This window comes from Etheostoma spectabile, chromosome 11 (assembly GCF_008692095.1).
Source record: "Etheostoma spectabile isolate EspeVRDwgs_2016 chromosome 11, UIUC_Espe_1.0, whole genome shotgun sequence".
NCBI classification, from domain to species: Eukaryota; Metazoa; Chordata; class Actinopteri; order Perciformes; family Percidae; genus Etheostoma; species Etheostoma spectabile.
In genome coordinates this window covers 13,628,376-13,644,830 of record NC_045743.1, presented here as the reverse complement: position 1 = coordinate 13,644,830, position 16,455 = coordinate 13,628,376, and the positions used below count along the sequence as shown (strand labels likewise).

The window sequence follows — 16,455 nt, the reverse complement described above, 5'->3', positions numbered from 1 at the left end:
GATGAAGGTAACACATTGGGCAGGATGGGGCAGAGAAGATGTGGAACAGAAGGAAAAGAAGAGGAAGGACCAGAAAATAGAGGGAAAAGGTTGAATGAAAAATGTGGAACAGAAAGAGGATGAGTAGGAGAAGTTGAATGAAAAGAGCAGGTACGGGTGATAAAAGCAGGGAGGAGAGAAAAGAAGGAAATTAGATGGGAGGCAGGATAAAGTGAGAAGAAAGAGCACATTTTCATCAGTACATACATCTTCAATGTTCCTCTCCATCAATGCACCACACATAGACCATGTATACCATGATATTACAGAGAGATGTTCGATCTGCTCTTTTTTATGCAAAAAACCCTCCATTAGCTTTCGTACTGGAATGATTCATATGCCTGCTGCTGTTTAATTAATATTATTCATTCATGAAATTGTGATTTAGTCCATGATCATTTGGTTAAATTGATCCCATTTTATATTCATGATTTTCTCTTTTCTTTGTCCTGTCACAAGGCTAACGAATTCAAGATAATTGAAAGATGATTGCTATTACCAAACTTATTTCTATAATATTTCACGCTTAATGAATATGAATTGGAGATCAGGGTGCGTGGTCGCTAGCCCAAAGAGTGAGGCTCATGTGGGTTTATAGAGTATGTGGGTGTTAAGTCACAAGCATGTACTGTGTGTGTGCACCGGGTATCAAAAATGTGTGTGTGTGTGTGTGTATGTGTGTTTAGCTTGATAAAATTAATTACACTCAGACCACTCAGAGGAAGGGAGAGTGAAAGTGGCGTTGGCCAGATCACATGAGACAATTCTCCCAGACGTCAGCTTCACGCACTCTTCACTAACTGAGCAGATGTGTTGGACTGATGCTTCTCCAATGAGTGTGTGTGCGCGTGTGTGCGTTTCTGCGTGTGTGTGTGTGTGGATGTATTGGAGGGGGGGCAAGGTGAGGGATGAGGAAAACTGATGACTGAAGAGAGGTAAATAAAAACAAGAGAAAAAGAGAGAGGCGGAAATGACAGACGGATACACAGACAGATGGAAAAACAAGCACATGAGACAGTGACTGACATGGAGGAAGAGAGCGACAGGGGCCAAATCTGCTTTCTCTTTCAGATAAAAGGCCAGTCAATACAAAGGCTTGGCTTAGCACCGTCTGATCCGCAGATAAAGCTTTGGAAGGGAGAGTGCCACTGTGAAGCCAAATCACCCTCAACAATACCTGAACCAACATAAAAGGGCAGCTGGACCTTTCTATTTTATGAGTAGACACACAAAAAACATTGATTCAAAATACAAAGAACATCAAGGCTATGTTGTCAGACTCCCTTGTTGATTGTATTTAATTCTTCAATTGTCTTAGCAAGTGATATCCTGACAGTAAGGGGTTTGGGGTTGGTGAGTCCAACCAATAGGAAATTCATGCTGTAGGGAGACCAAATGATCTGGCTGCAATGCAACAAGTCTTGGTGAATTGTAGGCTATCATTTAAAGGAGCAGTGTGTAGGATTTAGTGGGTTCTTGTAGCAGAAGTGGAATACAATATTCGTATTTATGTTTTTATTAGTATATAATCGCCTGAAACTAAGATCTGTGTTTTCTTCAGCTTAGAATGAGCCTTTTATATCTACATAGAGAACAGGGCATCTTCCACCAAACCTGCCATGTTGCACTACCATGTTTCTATAGTAGCTCAGAATGGACAAACCAAACACTTTAGAGAGGGTTGTTTGCAATTTTACATTACGTGGAAGCTAAGGTAGGTTCTACTACACGCTTGTAAAGGAAGGAGTGAGCCAAGGGTTACAATTTGCAACCATACTGCAAGAAACACACCCTACTACCTACTACCTACTACTACCCTACTACCCTACACATTGGTCCTTTAACAACAAAATCAGTTGTAATCAAAGATTTGCAAATCTTTTGTATCTTCATTTACTGCTAAAATGTGCCGTTGTTTTATGTACCTGAAATTATTACTATATATAATATTATTAATGGTTTGACTTACAGTATATTTTGCATTAACATAATTGAAATGTTTGATTTACACAAATTAAAATCATTGAATATATTTTTTTCCTAAAAAAATAAACATTGTCTAACATATTTTTTATTTTTATTTTATTATTTATTGAACATTTTATAGTTTTTTTTTTAATGGGAAAACCCTGACACACGTTTTTAATATTATTGACTAAAGATTAAAGAAAAAAAACGTGTGCCACAAGCACAACAAAAATGTAAATTTACACTTCAACTGTACAACCTTGCCATAGTTCATAGCACAACCTCTCAATGGTCCCACCTTAAGTATAATAAGTAAGTATTAAGTAATATATAGTAAGATGATTTTTATACTGTGGTATAAAACGGAGCAGGTTAAGGACAACACATAAAAAAATCAAAAGGACTAAGGTTGGAAAATGATCAGCATGATCTGGGTGGTGATGCCGAAGTGGAGAAGACACGTTCCTTTGGTGTGTGAGACCAAGGATTGATTCCCACTGCAATACATCGACCAATGTGTCCCTGAGCAAGAACCTTAACCCCTAGGTGCTCCAGAGGCGAGCGACCTCTGATATGTATAGCAATTGTAATAAAAAGCATCACCTAAATGACATGTAATATAATGTTGATGTGATCGTCTTAAGAGTGCCTTGAACTACTACAAAGAACTACTACAAACTACTATTTTTTCTATTTTTGTTATTTCTCTTCACTCTAACCCCAACCGGCCCATCAGACGCCGCCTACCAAGAGCCTGGGTCTGTCCGAGGTTTCTGCCTAAAAGGAAGTTTTTCCTCGCCACTGTCGCACTGTTGCTTGCTCTGGAGGAAATGACTAGAACTGTTGGGTCCTTGTAAATTCTGGAATGTGGTCTAGCCTCTTCAGAAACACTTGAAAATCCATCCTTTTCTTGCCTAAATTTTTACCCCCCAAAAAGTGATGCAGTTTCCACATACTTTTTCCTTCTGGGATAACCCTGAGGTCATTGGGAAGTTAACACTCTCAATTTGTTGTTTCTAGTGGCATTGTGACACTAGGCCTTACTGACACAGAGCTAAACAGGTGGGAACAGAGAATTTCTATTTCCGTCCAAGTAAATCATGTGCAAAATTAATAAAAAGCAATACTGTAAGCATATTACATGGGCTACATACTAAAATAGTACCCTAGCCACATATCTCAACTTAGAACAGAAAAAATCCAGAAAAAAATGACTTAGAAATGGATTTTATATGAATTTTTTTCTACAGACATGTCTTTGCGTTTTTCTTATTTATTATTTCTAAAAAAGCCCAAAAAGTGCAAAATACAATACTTCTGAAATACAAAAACACATCCACATCCCTAATCCCATAATTTGATGAAATGCCATAAGAAGGCCTTATTTTTGCTTTGACACAGCTGGAGCCATCACAGGGTTAAATGTTTCTGGTCATATTTGGTATCAATCATCTCGTCTTCTTATTGGCTACACAGGGAGGCTGGTTTTATAATGTTTGGTTGTAATTGGATGGTCTAGCTGTCAATATTTAACCAGGACCCTCCTCTGTAAACACTGCGACTTCATTGGCTTCCACAAGGGATCACTCTGGTTACAGTAGACGGATTGGCTTATATCAGCTGTCACTCAATTTCTTAGGCTTCAGGCTATTCGGCTGTGTAAAAAGATCCAATGTGGCTGCTTCAGGGCAGACGGCAGGAGGGATCAAAGTCCAAAAATGATGGACTGTTCAGCTTTGTTTACAAGGAAACTCGGCCAGAATTTACAAGATTATGAGGGGACCAGCTCGTTTTGGATTAAAAGGATTGGATGTACTTATTCATTGAACTGTTGGCGATGTAGGAAAAAAACGTTTATGACAATCTTTCACCGCTGTGAAGAAAGACACAAGGACAAAGGTAGGGATGCACGCTCGACTTTAGACAGAAACGGTGCAGAATCTGTCTGTGTTTCTTAACTTCATAACATGATTACAACCGCTATAAGTCACCTTTTGCTTTGTGTGTGGGCTTAATGGAATCATGAGACTTTAAGTTTTCTAATGATGTGCTGCATGAGCGTGTGTGTGACGATTTAATGCTTGCAATTCATGAAGGAAGAGACGTTTTCTCCTAAAGTGGAGAAAACGTTCCGTCAGCGGGACCGTGCTGGCAAAGAGGCTAGACCTACTCTATCTGTAAAGTGTCTCGAGATATCTCTTGTTATGAGTTGATACTATAAATAAAATTGAATTGAATTGAAACTGAATTGAAGAGTGCAAACACTTCACTTCAAACAAAATGGATCTGTTGCCAGGATTGAGACAGTGTAATGCTACATGATTAAAGTTAAGTTGTGATTTTGTGATACAATCACAAAATCACAACTTAACTTTCTTCCTGGGTAAATTTTACAGGATCTCAAGAAGAAGTTGTTGGAATCCTACTAAGGATGCTCCTGTTGGTGGGCTCATATCGGCTTACAAGTTGCTGCTGTGCTCTTGGTGCAGGCTGCCCTGAGCGTTGCTCCAGGCTACAGTACATGAACTTCATCTGAACCCAAACTGCTTTGACCTTATTATTACATGTCTCAGATAGTCTTCTCATTTACAGTTTGGACGACACCAACCCTAAAAAAGGTCTGCAATCATAGAAAAATTGACCAAAAAGGTCCAAAAAAGCGGCAAAAATGCTAGAAAAAGTGGCAAAAACATTGCGGAAAGCGCCACAAACTCTCAAAAAAGTAACAAAAAACTTTGAAAAAAGCGGCAAAAAGCGGGCCATAAATTTATTATGACCTTCAATTGATATGCGGCTGGATCAAAATCTGTGAGGGGCCGGATTTGGCCTGTGGGCCTTAAGTTTGATACGTGATGTAGACTTATAATGGATGGCCCTTTTCACTAGCATCATCCCAACCTGACACTAAGAGAGAGATGTTTTAATTGCTGCCATCACTGCATATGATGTCCGCATACTTCACCTTATAAAACCCACTATCACCGAGAAAAAATGCTCTTTTGCCCCCTGACCTAACACAAATTGAATGTTTATGATGAACCCCACACCAAAAGACCTAATTTTATTACAGCAGGGGTGAGGCACAGGAACATGCTTTGGACTATTTACCATATCCTGTCATTTTGCTGTGAAAAGAAACACACACACACACACACACACACACACACACACACAAAGACAGATGCATCCCAACCCAGTAATAAATGCTTTAGATGGTCTCAGGTACTTACAGTCTCCTGTAGTTTTGTATTCATATTTAGGGGTGTAGGAACTGTATCCAGCTGGTGAGTGGGTGCGAACACAGAAGACATACCAGGTGGCTGGTTTTAAACCTGAGATGATCACACTGGGAGCCTTGGTACGTGTCGACGAGTAGCTCAACTGCTCGTGTTCCTGTGGGAGAGAGTGAAAGATGAACCAAATAATCTAATGAATTAAGAACAGGTTTCCACCAACAATTATCTAATGACTGACAGTCAGATTTACCTCATTTTACATTCACAGTATGTGTGTAATTTCCGTCTGCTTTACTTTGACAGCTGCTGACTGCACAACCAGTGACAAGGGGTGTGTTGGAAATTGCAGACTAACGTACTGCATACTGCCTACCAAATTAATGAAAGTTTAACCCAGCCAGCCGCTCTCACATCTCCAAAAATATCCTTAACTGACCACATATTTGGAATCTAAGTGGTACCTTTCTTGCCTGAAAAAACATTAAAACTTAATAAAGTGACATATTAGTAGCTTTCAGCCTGGCTTAAAATCTACAGTGTTGCACAGTAACATCACATGTCTTATTAAAAAAATCCTTGCTAACCTAGCATACATCCGGGAATTTCTCACATCCACATCCTTTGCAATGGAAACGCACTCCATTCTCAAGTCATACTTTACGTCATACTTAGTATGAATAGTACTAAGTGTGAATAGTACTAAGTATGGGTCTATTCGACACAAGGACTGCCTTCACACTTGATCACTTTAGTGAACAAAACATAGGCAATAAACAAGTTTTGTGAATAAACTTTTTATGAAACTAACAGTTCCTATAGTTGTACTGCATAGATATCATTGTCTTTTAAAATAATGTTATGATCATTATTATGCAGAGAGAGCATAAATGAATTGTCTATTCAGCTTAAAAAGGGTTATAATTTGTCCGTGGGTGCACATTTGAAGTGCTTTATCATCATATAATGGCTACTATAGACTGTATTTGTGCCTTGGGACACTTTGGCTTGGGCCCTTCTTTTGACTGGTAAGATGAGAGCACCTGATGTGGTTGTTATTAAAGCTCAGCCCAACTCCTGCCGCTCATACTCTTTTCTTATTCCAAACTTTTACAGAGCTTGCTGTGCTGCACTAGGATGACACACACATTGGCACTCGCCCCAAATAGCTGATGTTTAATTTTCACGCACCACTTTCCTGTATTTGGACATCATGGATAAGATATTTTAATGCGAGAAATCCCAGGTCAAGAGTGTTTAACGTGACAGTTTATATCAGTGGATTACATTGCTGTCTCAGGATAGAAAATACTTTAGGCAGAAATTTGTCTTTTGCATGTGCACAGACTGCAATTAAAATAAGTACATTAAAAGCCATAATGTTACATCCAGACAGTACATATACAACTCAAGGAAATCTATACATAATAAAAATGCTGAGGTAGTAAGCTGGTAGTAAGCTGGATTCAAAAAATGGTTGTCCTTACTGATTAAGATATTGCATGGCAACAGAGACAAACACTTTTCTATGGATATTCTTCTTTGCACAGGGGACTCTGACCCCTAAGGGCAGTGGCTGAAAGTGCGGATTTAAGTGAGATTGTGCCACTTTGGACTGTTTTGCCATGGTGATGGAAGAGTGGGGTTTGTTTGCAACCCAGTTTAAAATTTTGTCTTGCTTTTTACACTTAAGTGGACAGACTGTTAAAAGTGAGTATAGTGGGAAGACTAGCTGATCTAAGGCATAGATGTTCTTGTTTAACTATGAAGACATCTGTAGATGTTCTTATAAATTATGAATTGAGGACCTAAATCACATTTTACACACTTGCATACTATTTTTTACTTCATATCTCTAAATTCTGGCTAAATAAATTGCTACAAATACGTCTCTGACCTGAACAAGGATCAAGTCTATACCTAAAGACTGCCCTACAATTTTAGGCTGGACCTGGACATACCTTCTCATAATATTTGATCTCGTAGTCGAGGATGAGCATTGTTGTTTGTTCGGGCTGCTGCCAGGAGAGAGCAATACTGTTAGGAGAGGCCCAGTCCTTCTTCAAAGACCCAACCAGCGATGGACCTGCATGGTTTGAATACACAATACACAGCTTCAGCTTCAATGTCTTTACCATAATATCACAAGAATTGAATGAATACAACAAAGGTTGGCACATTTTAACACAGTTGAACTTCAAGTGTGTGCAAATATGAACAACACTGAGCTGCCAACAGATTTGAATTCACAAGGTATTTTACATGAATGCACGGCTCTCCTCCAATCATTCAGCCCCTCTAACTGCTTTTCCACAGAGACTTTAAGGAAGTAATTTTAAGAATACCACAAAAACCAAATAAGTTTGGGCGTGCTACCTAATTTTACATGGAAAATACTGAAGTCCCCAGGCTCCCAGGTAGACCGGTAAGGGTGTGCTTGATGTAGCTCTGTAATTTCATGGTGACAATGTGGTTATGTGGCATGCGCTGTAACCACTTGGCTACCAACGTGCTCAGGTTTATCTCATTCTAAAGAATCACAAGAAAAAATATAGGACTAGGAAAACAATTAAAGGTTAAGATGCCAATAGGATGATTCACTTTTGTGTACTGTGGGGTTTATGTTGCAGGCTGGCCTAATCCATACATAATGGATTACATTAAAACGACGTAAAGCATTGAGTTAATCTAAGTTAAAGTGTTGTTCCTCTATTGTCCAATACCTTGGTTTAGGACCAAATACTTGTAAAACGTATGACATCCCCTTTAGCCTCATCTGTAGGTTTGCGTTAATTATCAAGTGTTAGCATTGTAATTTAATCTGCAGTACAATGATGACCCATGTTAAACATTTTCTTTTAAATATCATCATGATATAATTGTTATTGTAAGCATGTTACAGTGCAGTCTCAAAGAACTCTGTGCATACTCTTAGGCCGACTACACAGTGCCTGCGTCTCGCAGAAACATGTCTGACACTGGCGCTGTTGCTGCTAGGTAGAGCCTACAGGGAGGGCTATCTCGGGACAAAGTTAGACAGATTCAAATTATGAAAAACGGGTAAACATAAATATATAGGTTACTGATTTGATTAAAGCAAGACAATGTTTTCAGTATTGACAGAAAAATAGGTTACAGAATATTTTGTTCTGTATGTGCAATAGGCTATTTGAAAATCGTTATATATGTGTATATATTTACATTTATATCTGCATTTATGTTAAACCCTAGAGACTTTTAAACATCACCATGTCATTTATTAATATGTATTTGTGTCGAAATTACATGTAAACATCTTTTTGTATTCTATTTTGCCTGGAAACGCTTCCAACACGCTTGAGTGTCGCAAGAAAAATAGGTGTTAGTTCTATTTCTAGTATGCACACATTTTTGGCGTGGCTCGAGCTGCGCGTGACACGTGCATATCACCCAGGCAGTGTGTAAGCTCTAACCTGTTAACAGGGGAGCCGAAATAAAAACGCCACGCAGCTGACACGCTTGTGCGACTCATTCACTGTGTAGCCGGCCTTAGGGAGAACCAACTGTCCTCAGAACGCCATTGGTTTGATGAGAATGTGCACTGAATACAGAGTGAGGAGTTCTCTATGATACAGCCAGTTAACAATGAGGAAGTATAGCACAAGAAGGAATCCAATGGTTGACAACGCATATGCAACACACACAGATGAACACCTGTCCACCTTGTCAACAATAATTATCACATATCCATGCTGACACTCAATTATTGTATTTAAAAATAGGCTGTGGTCCATTCAAGTCGCTAGGGAAAGAAGAAGAAAAAAAAACATCCACACAGCTATTCCCTTGTCCCATAAGATCATCCTGTTTTAATTGAAAATAAGTTGAGGAAGCTACATCTTCTTTTCTTGGACTGAATTGCATTGGCTTTGCTCTATAAATTTCTGCTGGGTAAATAATTGCATTGAGCTCCCAAGAGAGGTCAGCAGATGTAACTGCCCTGAGAGCGATTATTGTATATTTTATATCATCTGATGTAACAGAGCCGACTCATTATGTGGATATAAATTGTCGGCCTGCTTTTCCCGTGTGTATTCAAAGTAAAATGATGCCACTGACACTATTTTTTTGCATTTATTCTACAGTGTGTGCCTGGGGGAGGTGTTTGCAGTTCTCACTTTGTCTGAGGCTGGGTATTAGAAGAAGCATGATGGATATACGATGGGGGTTTAGGGTTTGGGGGTTTGTGGAGGAGAATCTTGGGGTTAGTGGTTGGGGGCTTGATGACATGAGAGCTGTGGGCTGTAGGGGTTTGAGCTTGTTAGCTTGAGACCTACTGCTACTAATCTGATGGAAAGCACACACACCTCTGTTCCCTTCATCCCTCTCTTACTTGCTTGTCTCTATTTCTCACCACCTGCTTTTTTTTGTCCATTTGCTCTCCATCTGTAGTTGGCTTTATCTCTTCATATCCTCCTACATGGTTTTTACTCTCTATCCTCTGCTCCTTCTTTTACTTTCCCACCTCCCTTTGAGTATGAGTACATTTACTATTGGTATATTATGGAGTAGGAACTCAAAAAGGTGAAGGGTTTGAACTTGATTGGAAGGGAATAGGAGACTTGGAGATTTAAGTATAACTTTAAAACGACATTTCGCAGAGGAAGAGCAGAAATGCTCAAATTCTGTGGATAAAAGTTCAACTACAAAAAGGACACAGAATTGTTTATTTAAAGATATATTGGCTTCCATGGTGCTGTGGTTCTAATATCATAATAACATTTTATATTCTCATGTGGCATTGTGATTGTATTATTTTCTAAAATGTGAAAACATGAATTTGCAAAAGAGGGATATACAAACATCTCTCATTTCACGGGAATACTTCACAACCATGTTATTCACATGCCTAACTTATGACTGTGATAACAAATGATTAAACCATGCAGTTAATTAAGCAGCCAACAACTCAGATCAATAATTTTAACTGGATCAAAACTATAAACTGCATCAAAACATGATGACGGATATAATAGGGCTGGAGGGGGTACGTGTACAGTACTGTGCAGCATCCAGCACATTTACATTAAATGCATTTTAACGCTTGACTTCTTCTTAATAACCACTAACTTAATAGCCATTGAACATTTAGAAAGGTTGTCTAAAATGTTAGCAAAAGTAGAACAATATGATATAACAATCAGCAAGCATGTTGGGGATTACTGTGCATGTGTATGTTTTTGTCTCAAAAAGAGTATGGTGCACCCCGAGTAGAAAACAAACAGCCCTGCAACACAATAAGCCAACGCTGCTGACATCATAGGTGTTATTATTACATCTCTCACTTCTCATATGCCCATTTCACTCAGAGCTTGCTTGAATCCTCTGCTCCGTCTCTCCTCAGTGGCAGAGTAAATTCACCTCAGGGGGATTTTATCTGATCTAACTCTGTTTAATGAACCAATCTGTTGAAGCTGTGACGTTACAAGGCTTTCTGCACTGCTTAGGCCAGCTGGGTACAACAGTGGCGGCAGGGCGGTGTGGTTGGCGGCTAGAATCATGCAGTGGAGGCATCAAACTAAGACACAGCAAGATGGTTGGCATCTGCGGTTAGCATATTGGCCCCTGATAGGGAACTATAAACACAGCTTAAATACAATCTCGATCTGACTCAAAGATTTAAATCAGCCTCCCACCGCAAGGCACTGCACACTCACACGAGTTGTGCAAGCAAACAAGGGAACACAGAGTGCAGGAAGCAAATGCACAAAACACGTGTGCGCACACACAACTAGTTGAGAACTGACGCATGTAAAAACAATATGTCTGTTAGAGAAGCAAGACCACTGTCTGGCAGGCAGAAACTAATAGCCAGTGCATAGCAAATGTACTTGCACGTCATGTTAGAACTCGTCTTGACCCACCACCAAGAAATTCCTTCTCAATCATAAAAAAACTCAGTTGCTTTAATTCAGCCAACCTTTTTTCTCAGGTAGAGTATGTTCCTACTGTAATGTGCTTTTGGACTAGACTTAGTGTTGAATACATTACAAATTTAATATAATGTTTTTGTTGGTCTAGTCAATGTTGTCTAGATTTAATGTAATATATATTTATATAAATATAGTTTGAGGAGTAGAAGCCCTAAACCTGTGTAAAAACACATTGTTACTTTCTATAGTGGACGAATTTATCCAAGCAATCATTGAAAACCCATGGCATTAAAGCACAGACATCACGGGATAATTCATACATCCACACATACACAAAACAAGGTAAAACAATAGAAACTACCGTGCCTGCTTGTGTGTGCAATGTGTAGGAATATTTCCAAAGACTGCAGTGTGAAACACATCACTGTCTCCAGGCATAGACAAGATACTTTGAGGATACAGGAGGCGCAGCGACCGTCTTTAATGATTCTGTATGTGGAATATTAGAGCTGCAGCATGAGATCTGCCAGAGGAACTCAGGAGCATTGGAAAGCCATTAGAAACACCAGTCAATTATGATGCCCGATGAATGGATTTTCTAGTCAAGCGTGGTTAAGCTAAACATAAACTAATGGGGAGTCTTTAAATGAGCTTGACCTGCATTGATTTTAATTAGCTTTCCTGCCCTAAAGGCTTCCATTAAGTGTTTGAAAAAATCAATAGAGCTAGTATTGATGCTGTGTGAAAGCTTAAACGATGTCTTAACACTCCACTGATTCACTGCTGATACAGAGATAAGGGTAGAAGAGAAACACGTGCACAATATAGGTGCTCTTGATTGCGTCATATTGATATGTTTCTCTTTTTTAGGTGTCTAGTTGTGTTTGTATTGCGGCTGATCCAAATTGCTCCTTCAGGTAGCATCTTCCTGGATGAAGACAATTGAAATTTCCCAATCCGGGATAAATAATCTTAAATCAATAACTGGTACAAGCATTTGCGTGCACATGTTGTACAACTCTTCAAGTTACCTAAATATGATTTCATTCAAATTAGTTCAATTCAATACAACTCTAAAGCGCCACCTGCCGTGAACTCATGTATAAATCCACAGACACCACAGAGACCTGACTGTAAAATAAACGGTTAGGTCTAATTATAGAGTAAGAATAGGTGACTGATTTGTTCAACTCAATCAAGAGCAATATAATGGAAAAGTTGTCTCATTAGCACGGACCTCTGTGGTATCCACCTGAGAATCACATCTCCGTGCAACATGTGGCTGTTTGTTGGGCTGTCAAGATGTTTAAGGAATAGTTTGTCATTTTCAGCTTTCTTTCTAAAAGTTAGATGAGAAGATTGCCACCTATGACATTTCTGTGCATTTAGTACGGAGCGTATCTTTAGAGAGTCAAATAAAATATCCGACTTTGGACACAGCCTTTGTTATAGCAGCTTTCATATTTGTGAGTATCCATTTCTCATACTGGGTTTCTTTTTATTTCACCAAGCGATTTCTGCTCTGCTTGCATTTTGCAGCAAGTTTACTTGGAGAACTTCTGATTCAGTCCTCAAAGATCATACTGGTCATTGCATAGCACCTGTACATGGTACATAATGCCTGCTTCTGAATCCATTCCACTCTGTACCCATGGTAGCTACACATTCCTTTTCTACAATCTCCATATAAAGTGTTGCAATTTGTTGGCCAATCGTCTACAGCAATCTCTCTCCCCGCTGTGGTGATTTGGGCTTCTTTTTCTGGAAGCATATTGTCGCTGCCTGCAGTCTCAGAATGGAAATGGATGCGACCCCTATGACACTAAATAGCTGTCAACTGGATCTAAACTGGGACAGTTTCTTGTTCTACCTCGGTACACCTGCAATCCCCCCTGCTGTGGAGGCTGTCTTTGGTATGACAGTGGAAAAAAGCTTCCAAGACTTCTTTGCCCTATCCAGATGGTGGCTACAACAGTCACCTGCACCGTTTATCATGTGTATCTGCTGAGTACGGGGAGTTAACAGGTAATTCAAATCATCAGTCACGCAACAAAAGCAGTGATCGGGGAGGTGGTGTGGAAAGGAGAAAAGGAAAGAGACCCTTCAGCGAGTTTGGAGCTATTTTCACCCTTTTGCTGTGGCTTTGAGTTGTGGTAGGAGAGTGAAGACTAAAAAAATAGGAGCAGAGAGAGTAACAACAGAAGAAGAAAGAAAGAGAGGCAAGTCATCTAGTGAGACAAAGTCTGACTTTAGATGGTCTTTGACTTGCAACCAGCCTGTAACAGTTCAACCTTTGTCTTCTTATTGACTATCTGCACTAAAGCAGTGGAAGAAGGATTAAAAGACAGACAGACAGATACAAAGCAAAAAATCTGTGTTGTTTATGTTGCGGAGGAGGTTTGTGTGCTAGCTAGCCTGTCTGACACTCTGAGGTCTCGTCTTTAATTGGGTCCCAGCTTCCCACTGATCCCTCTTGTTGCCACTTAATGGGGACGTGAAGAAGCAATGATGTGTAGGAAAGGACGCTGAGACCAGCCCTATACTGGCCCACCACAATCAATACTCATTTGGCCTCCACCTCTCTTTCCTCAAAAGTAATTAATGAGAAGAACGGAAGTATCTGGCCACTGACAGCTGATTTCCCTGCCGGTCCCTGTCCTTAACACCCTGTCCACTCCTCACTTTGCTACTTAAAAGCTTTATTATGGTTGAAACTAAGCGTTGGGTATTGGAAAGTGACACAGATATGGACAGACACGGATGTCGATGTGCATAATGTTCTTTTAGGATAAAAACCTACAAGAAAAGGTTTTTGTTTTTTTTGCCAGTTTAATGCCGTCAAATAAAACCCTTGCTTTTGCGCTTCCATTTTCATTCTATAAAGATTTAAAGCAACACCAAAGATTCTTTTGTACCTTAAAATAATGTTTCCAAAATTGTTTCAGTGGTTCATCAATTCGTAACAGAGTGAATTGCACTTCTGCATTCACTTTGCGGCCCTCTATTGGCTATAACTGCCTATAACCTGAAGGAGGACAGAAGAGGAAAAGCGCTTTGATGTTGCTTTAATTTGCAAAATGATAATGTGACCAAATTAATGGAGTAATTTGTGGAAGCATGTTGGTCCATCAACGAAAAAATTGGGGATAAACTAAGTCACAGGATTAGGCAACAGTCACGTTAATTCTTGTTCAATTCATGTATTAGTTTGAATTCTTTTAAACTTTATTGAAAAGAAAATGCCATAGCCCTAAACCACTTACCTAGCTTTTGGCTTTAATTAGTTCCACTAAAACATTTAATTAAGGTTTCACAATGATGGTGCACTTGATGGTGATGGCAATAGAAGTGATGGTTTTGATGATTAAATTATGATTATGGGTTCAGTATCAAATTTACATCATTGAAATGCAGTTTCAGTTGGTTCCTACACATACAGGAACTGAAGTTGTGGTGAAATTAAATTTAAAAAAAAATCCTTGTTACACAAATATAGTTAGCACTGCATATCCAAACCGAATAAAAACTCTGAGTAGCTTGAAAATCTCCTCTCCTCTTTGAATAGGAGTGCATGGGGAGAGGAGTGCCACTGCAGTGGAGGTACAGTATAAATAGCAGTTGACCCTCCTATAGCACCCAGAGCAGACTCACTGCAGCAGAAAACACAGCAGCCAGAGTGGCAATACGCTCTTTCCTATAGAGCTCATTTCAAGAAGAGCCAACCGTACACAATCGTGCTTTTCATAGTGAACCACCCTGGTGTTAAAATAGCTCACACAGTTGATGTTGTGTGAATAGGTCATGAAGGATTGCTTGAATACAGACGACGGTGTATACTTTAAAAGCACTCATAATGCTCAAGGTGACAGTAAACGTGTTTAAGAATAATGCAATTCCCATTCGGGCCAATCACTTGCAACTTCTACAAAGTGTAAAAGGTCACAGTTTCATGTTTGTTTTTTTGGTACAGAGAAAATGCCATTTTCAGGAATGTTTTCAGTTCCTGTTAATATTTTTCTTTTGTTGATGTGGCACCTTAAAATTGATTGAGTACACAACAGTTTTTTATTTGCTGGCACTTCCACGTACCACCCAGCAAACGTGACAAAAACTGATACTTAAGACAGCAAACTGTCTGACTAATCAATATAGTAATAATAATAATGTATACTTTATTAATCCCGCAATTACAATTTACATTCTGTTGTTATTACACACAGGCCTGAGTTACACACACATGCTCAGTACCTATACATGCACTAAATGGAGAGATGCCAGAGTGAGGGGGAAAGGCGCCTTGCTCAAGAGCACCTTGCGAGGGCCCAGGAGGTGAACTGGCACCTCTCCAGCTACCAGTCCACCACCATACTTTGGTCCATATGGGGACTTGAGCCACGACCCTCCGGTTCCCAACCCACCTCCCTACTGACTGAGCTACAGCCACCCCATCACCACACCAGTATTAACATAGTGTATTAGGCAGTGTATTAGGGCCCTGTTTACCCGTACATTGTAATTTTGAAAAACTGAGACATTTCCTTTTGTTTCTGCCCTTTGTTCACACGCAAACAGAGAATTTTCCTCTGAAAACCAGTCTTTCTAAAAATGCCGGCCAGAGTGGAGATTTTGGAAATCTTCACTTGCATGTGATCTGAGACAAACGGAGGTTTAGGCAGCCGAGGAAGTGAAGACGCAAAGACAGAGGAAGCGATTTGTTGCTGTTGTTGCTATTTTGGGGATTTTGATTGGCTAATGTGGGCTTGAGCTTCTCGTTAGACTGCCACCTACAAGTTTTGGCATGCTGTTATTTTTGAAAACGGAGAGGTTGAAATGTGCTTTAATGAAAATAACCGACCACGTGTAAATGTAGCCTAATGACTAATATCATTACTACAGCACTTAAATATTGCCAATTTAGTAAAAACTTTCTGACATGAGAAGAATGTACAAACAAATGGATTAGTAAACATGATGTGTTTCACAGTAAGAGGTAAGCTTGTTTTAAGAAAGCTTGTCGATTGTTTGAGTTTGATGTCTCACTCTGAAAATGTGTACAGTGTACTCTAATACTGTGGAAATGAAGTATATACTATAAGACCTTAAGCTGAATGTGTCTTCAATGGTTACTAAAATGTATAAAGGTTTAGAGAGATTGAAGTTAGAGCTGCTGTCATTATAAATGGTTTTATGAAGTGAGGCTAATGCAAATTCATTTAAATGAACTGAAGCGAAAAAAGGCATTGGCAACTGATTTATCTAACTTTTAGAAGACAATGGGGCTGAATTCTTTAGAGGAAATTCAA

The 16,455-nt window shown here is 39.4% G+C and overlaps 1 protein-coding gene across 1 annotated transcript in view; it reads right to left on the bottom strand.

Moving 5' to 3' along the window:
• The window catches only part of LOC116698386 (ephrin type-A receptor 6-like), a 183,515-nt gene that overhangs the window by 31,553 nt on the left and 135,507 nt on the right, over positions 1-16,455 (bottom strand). Inside the window, 2 exon segments of the mRNA XM_032530305.1 lie at positions 5,238-5,400; positions 7,202-7,326. Coding sequence (XP_032386196.1) covers positions 5,238-5,400; positions 7,202-7,326 — 288 coding nt within the window.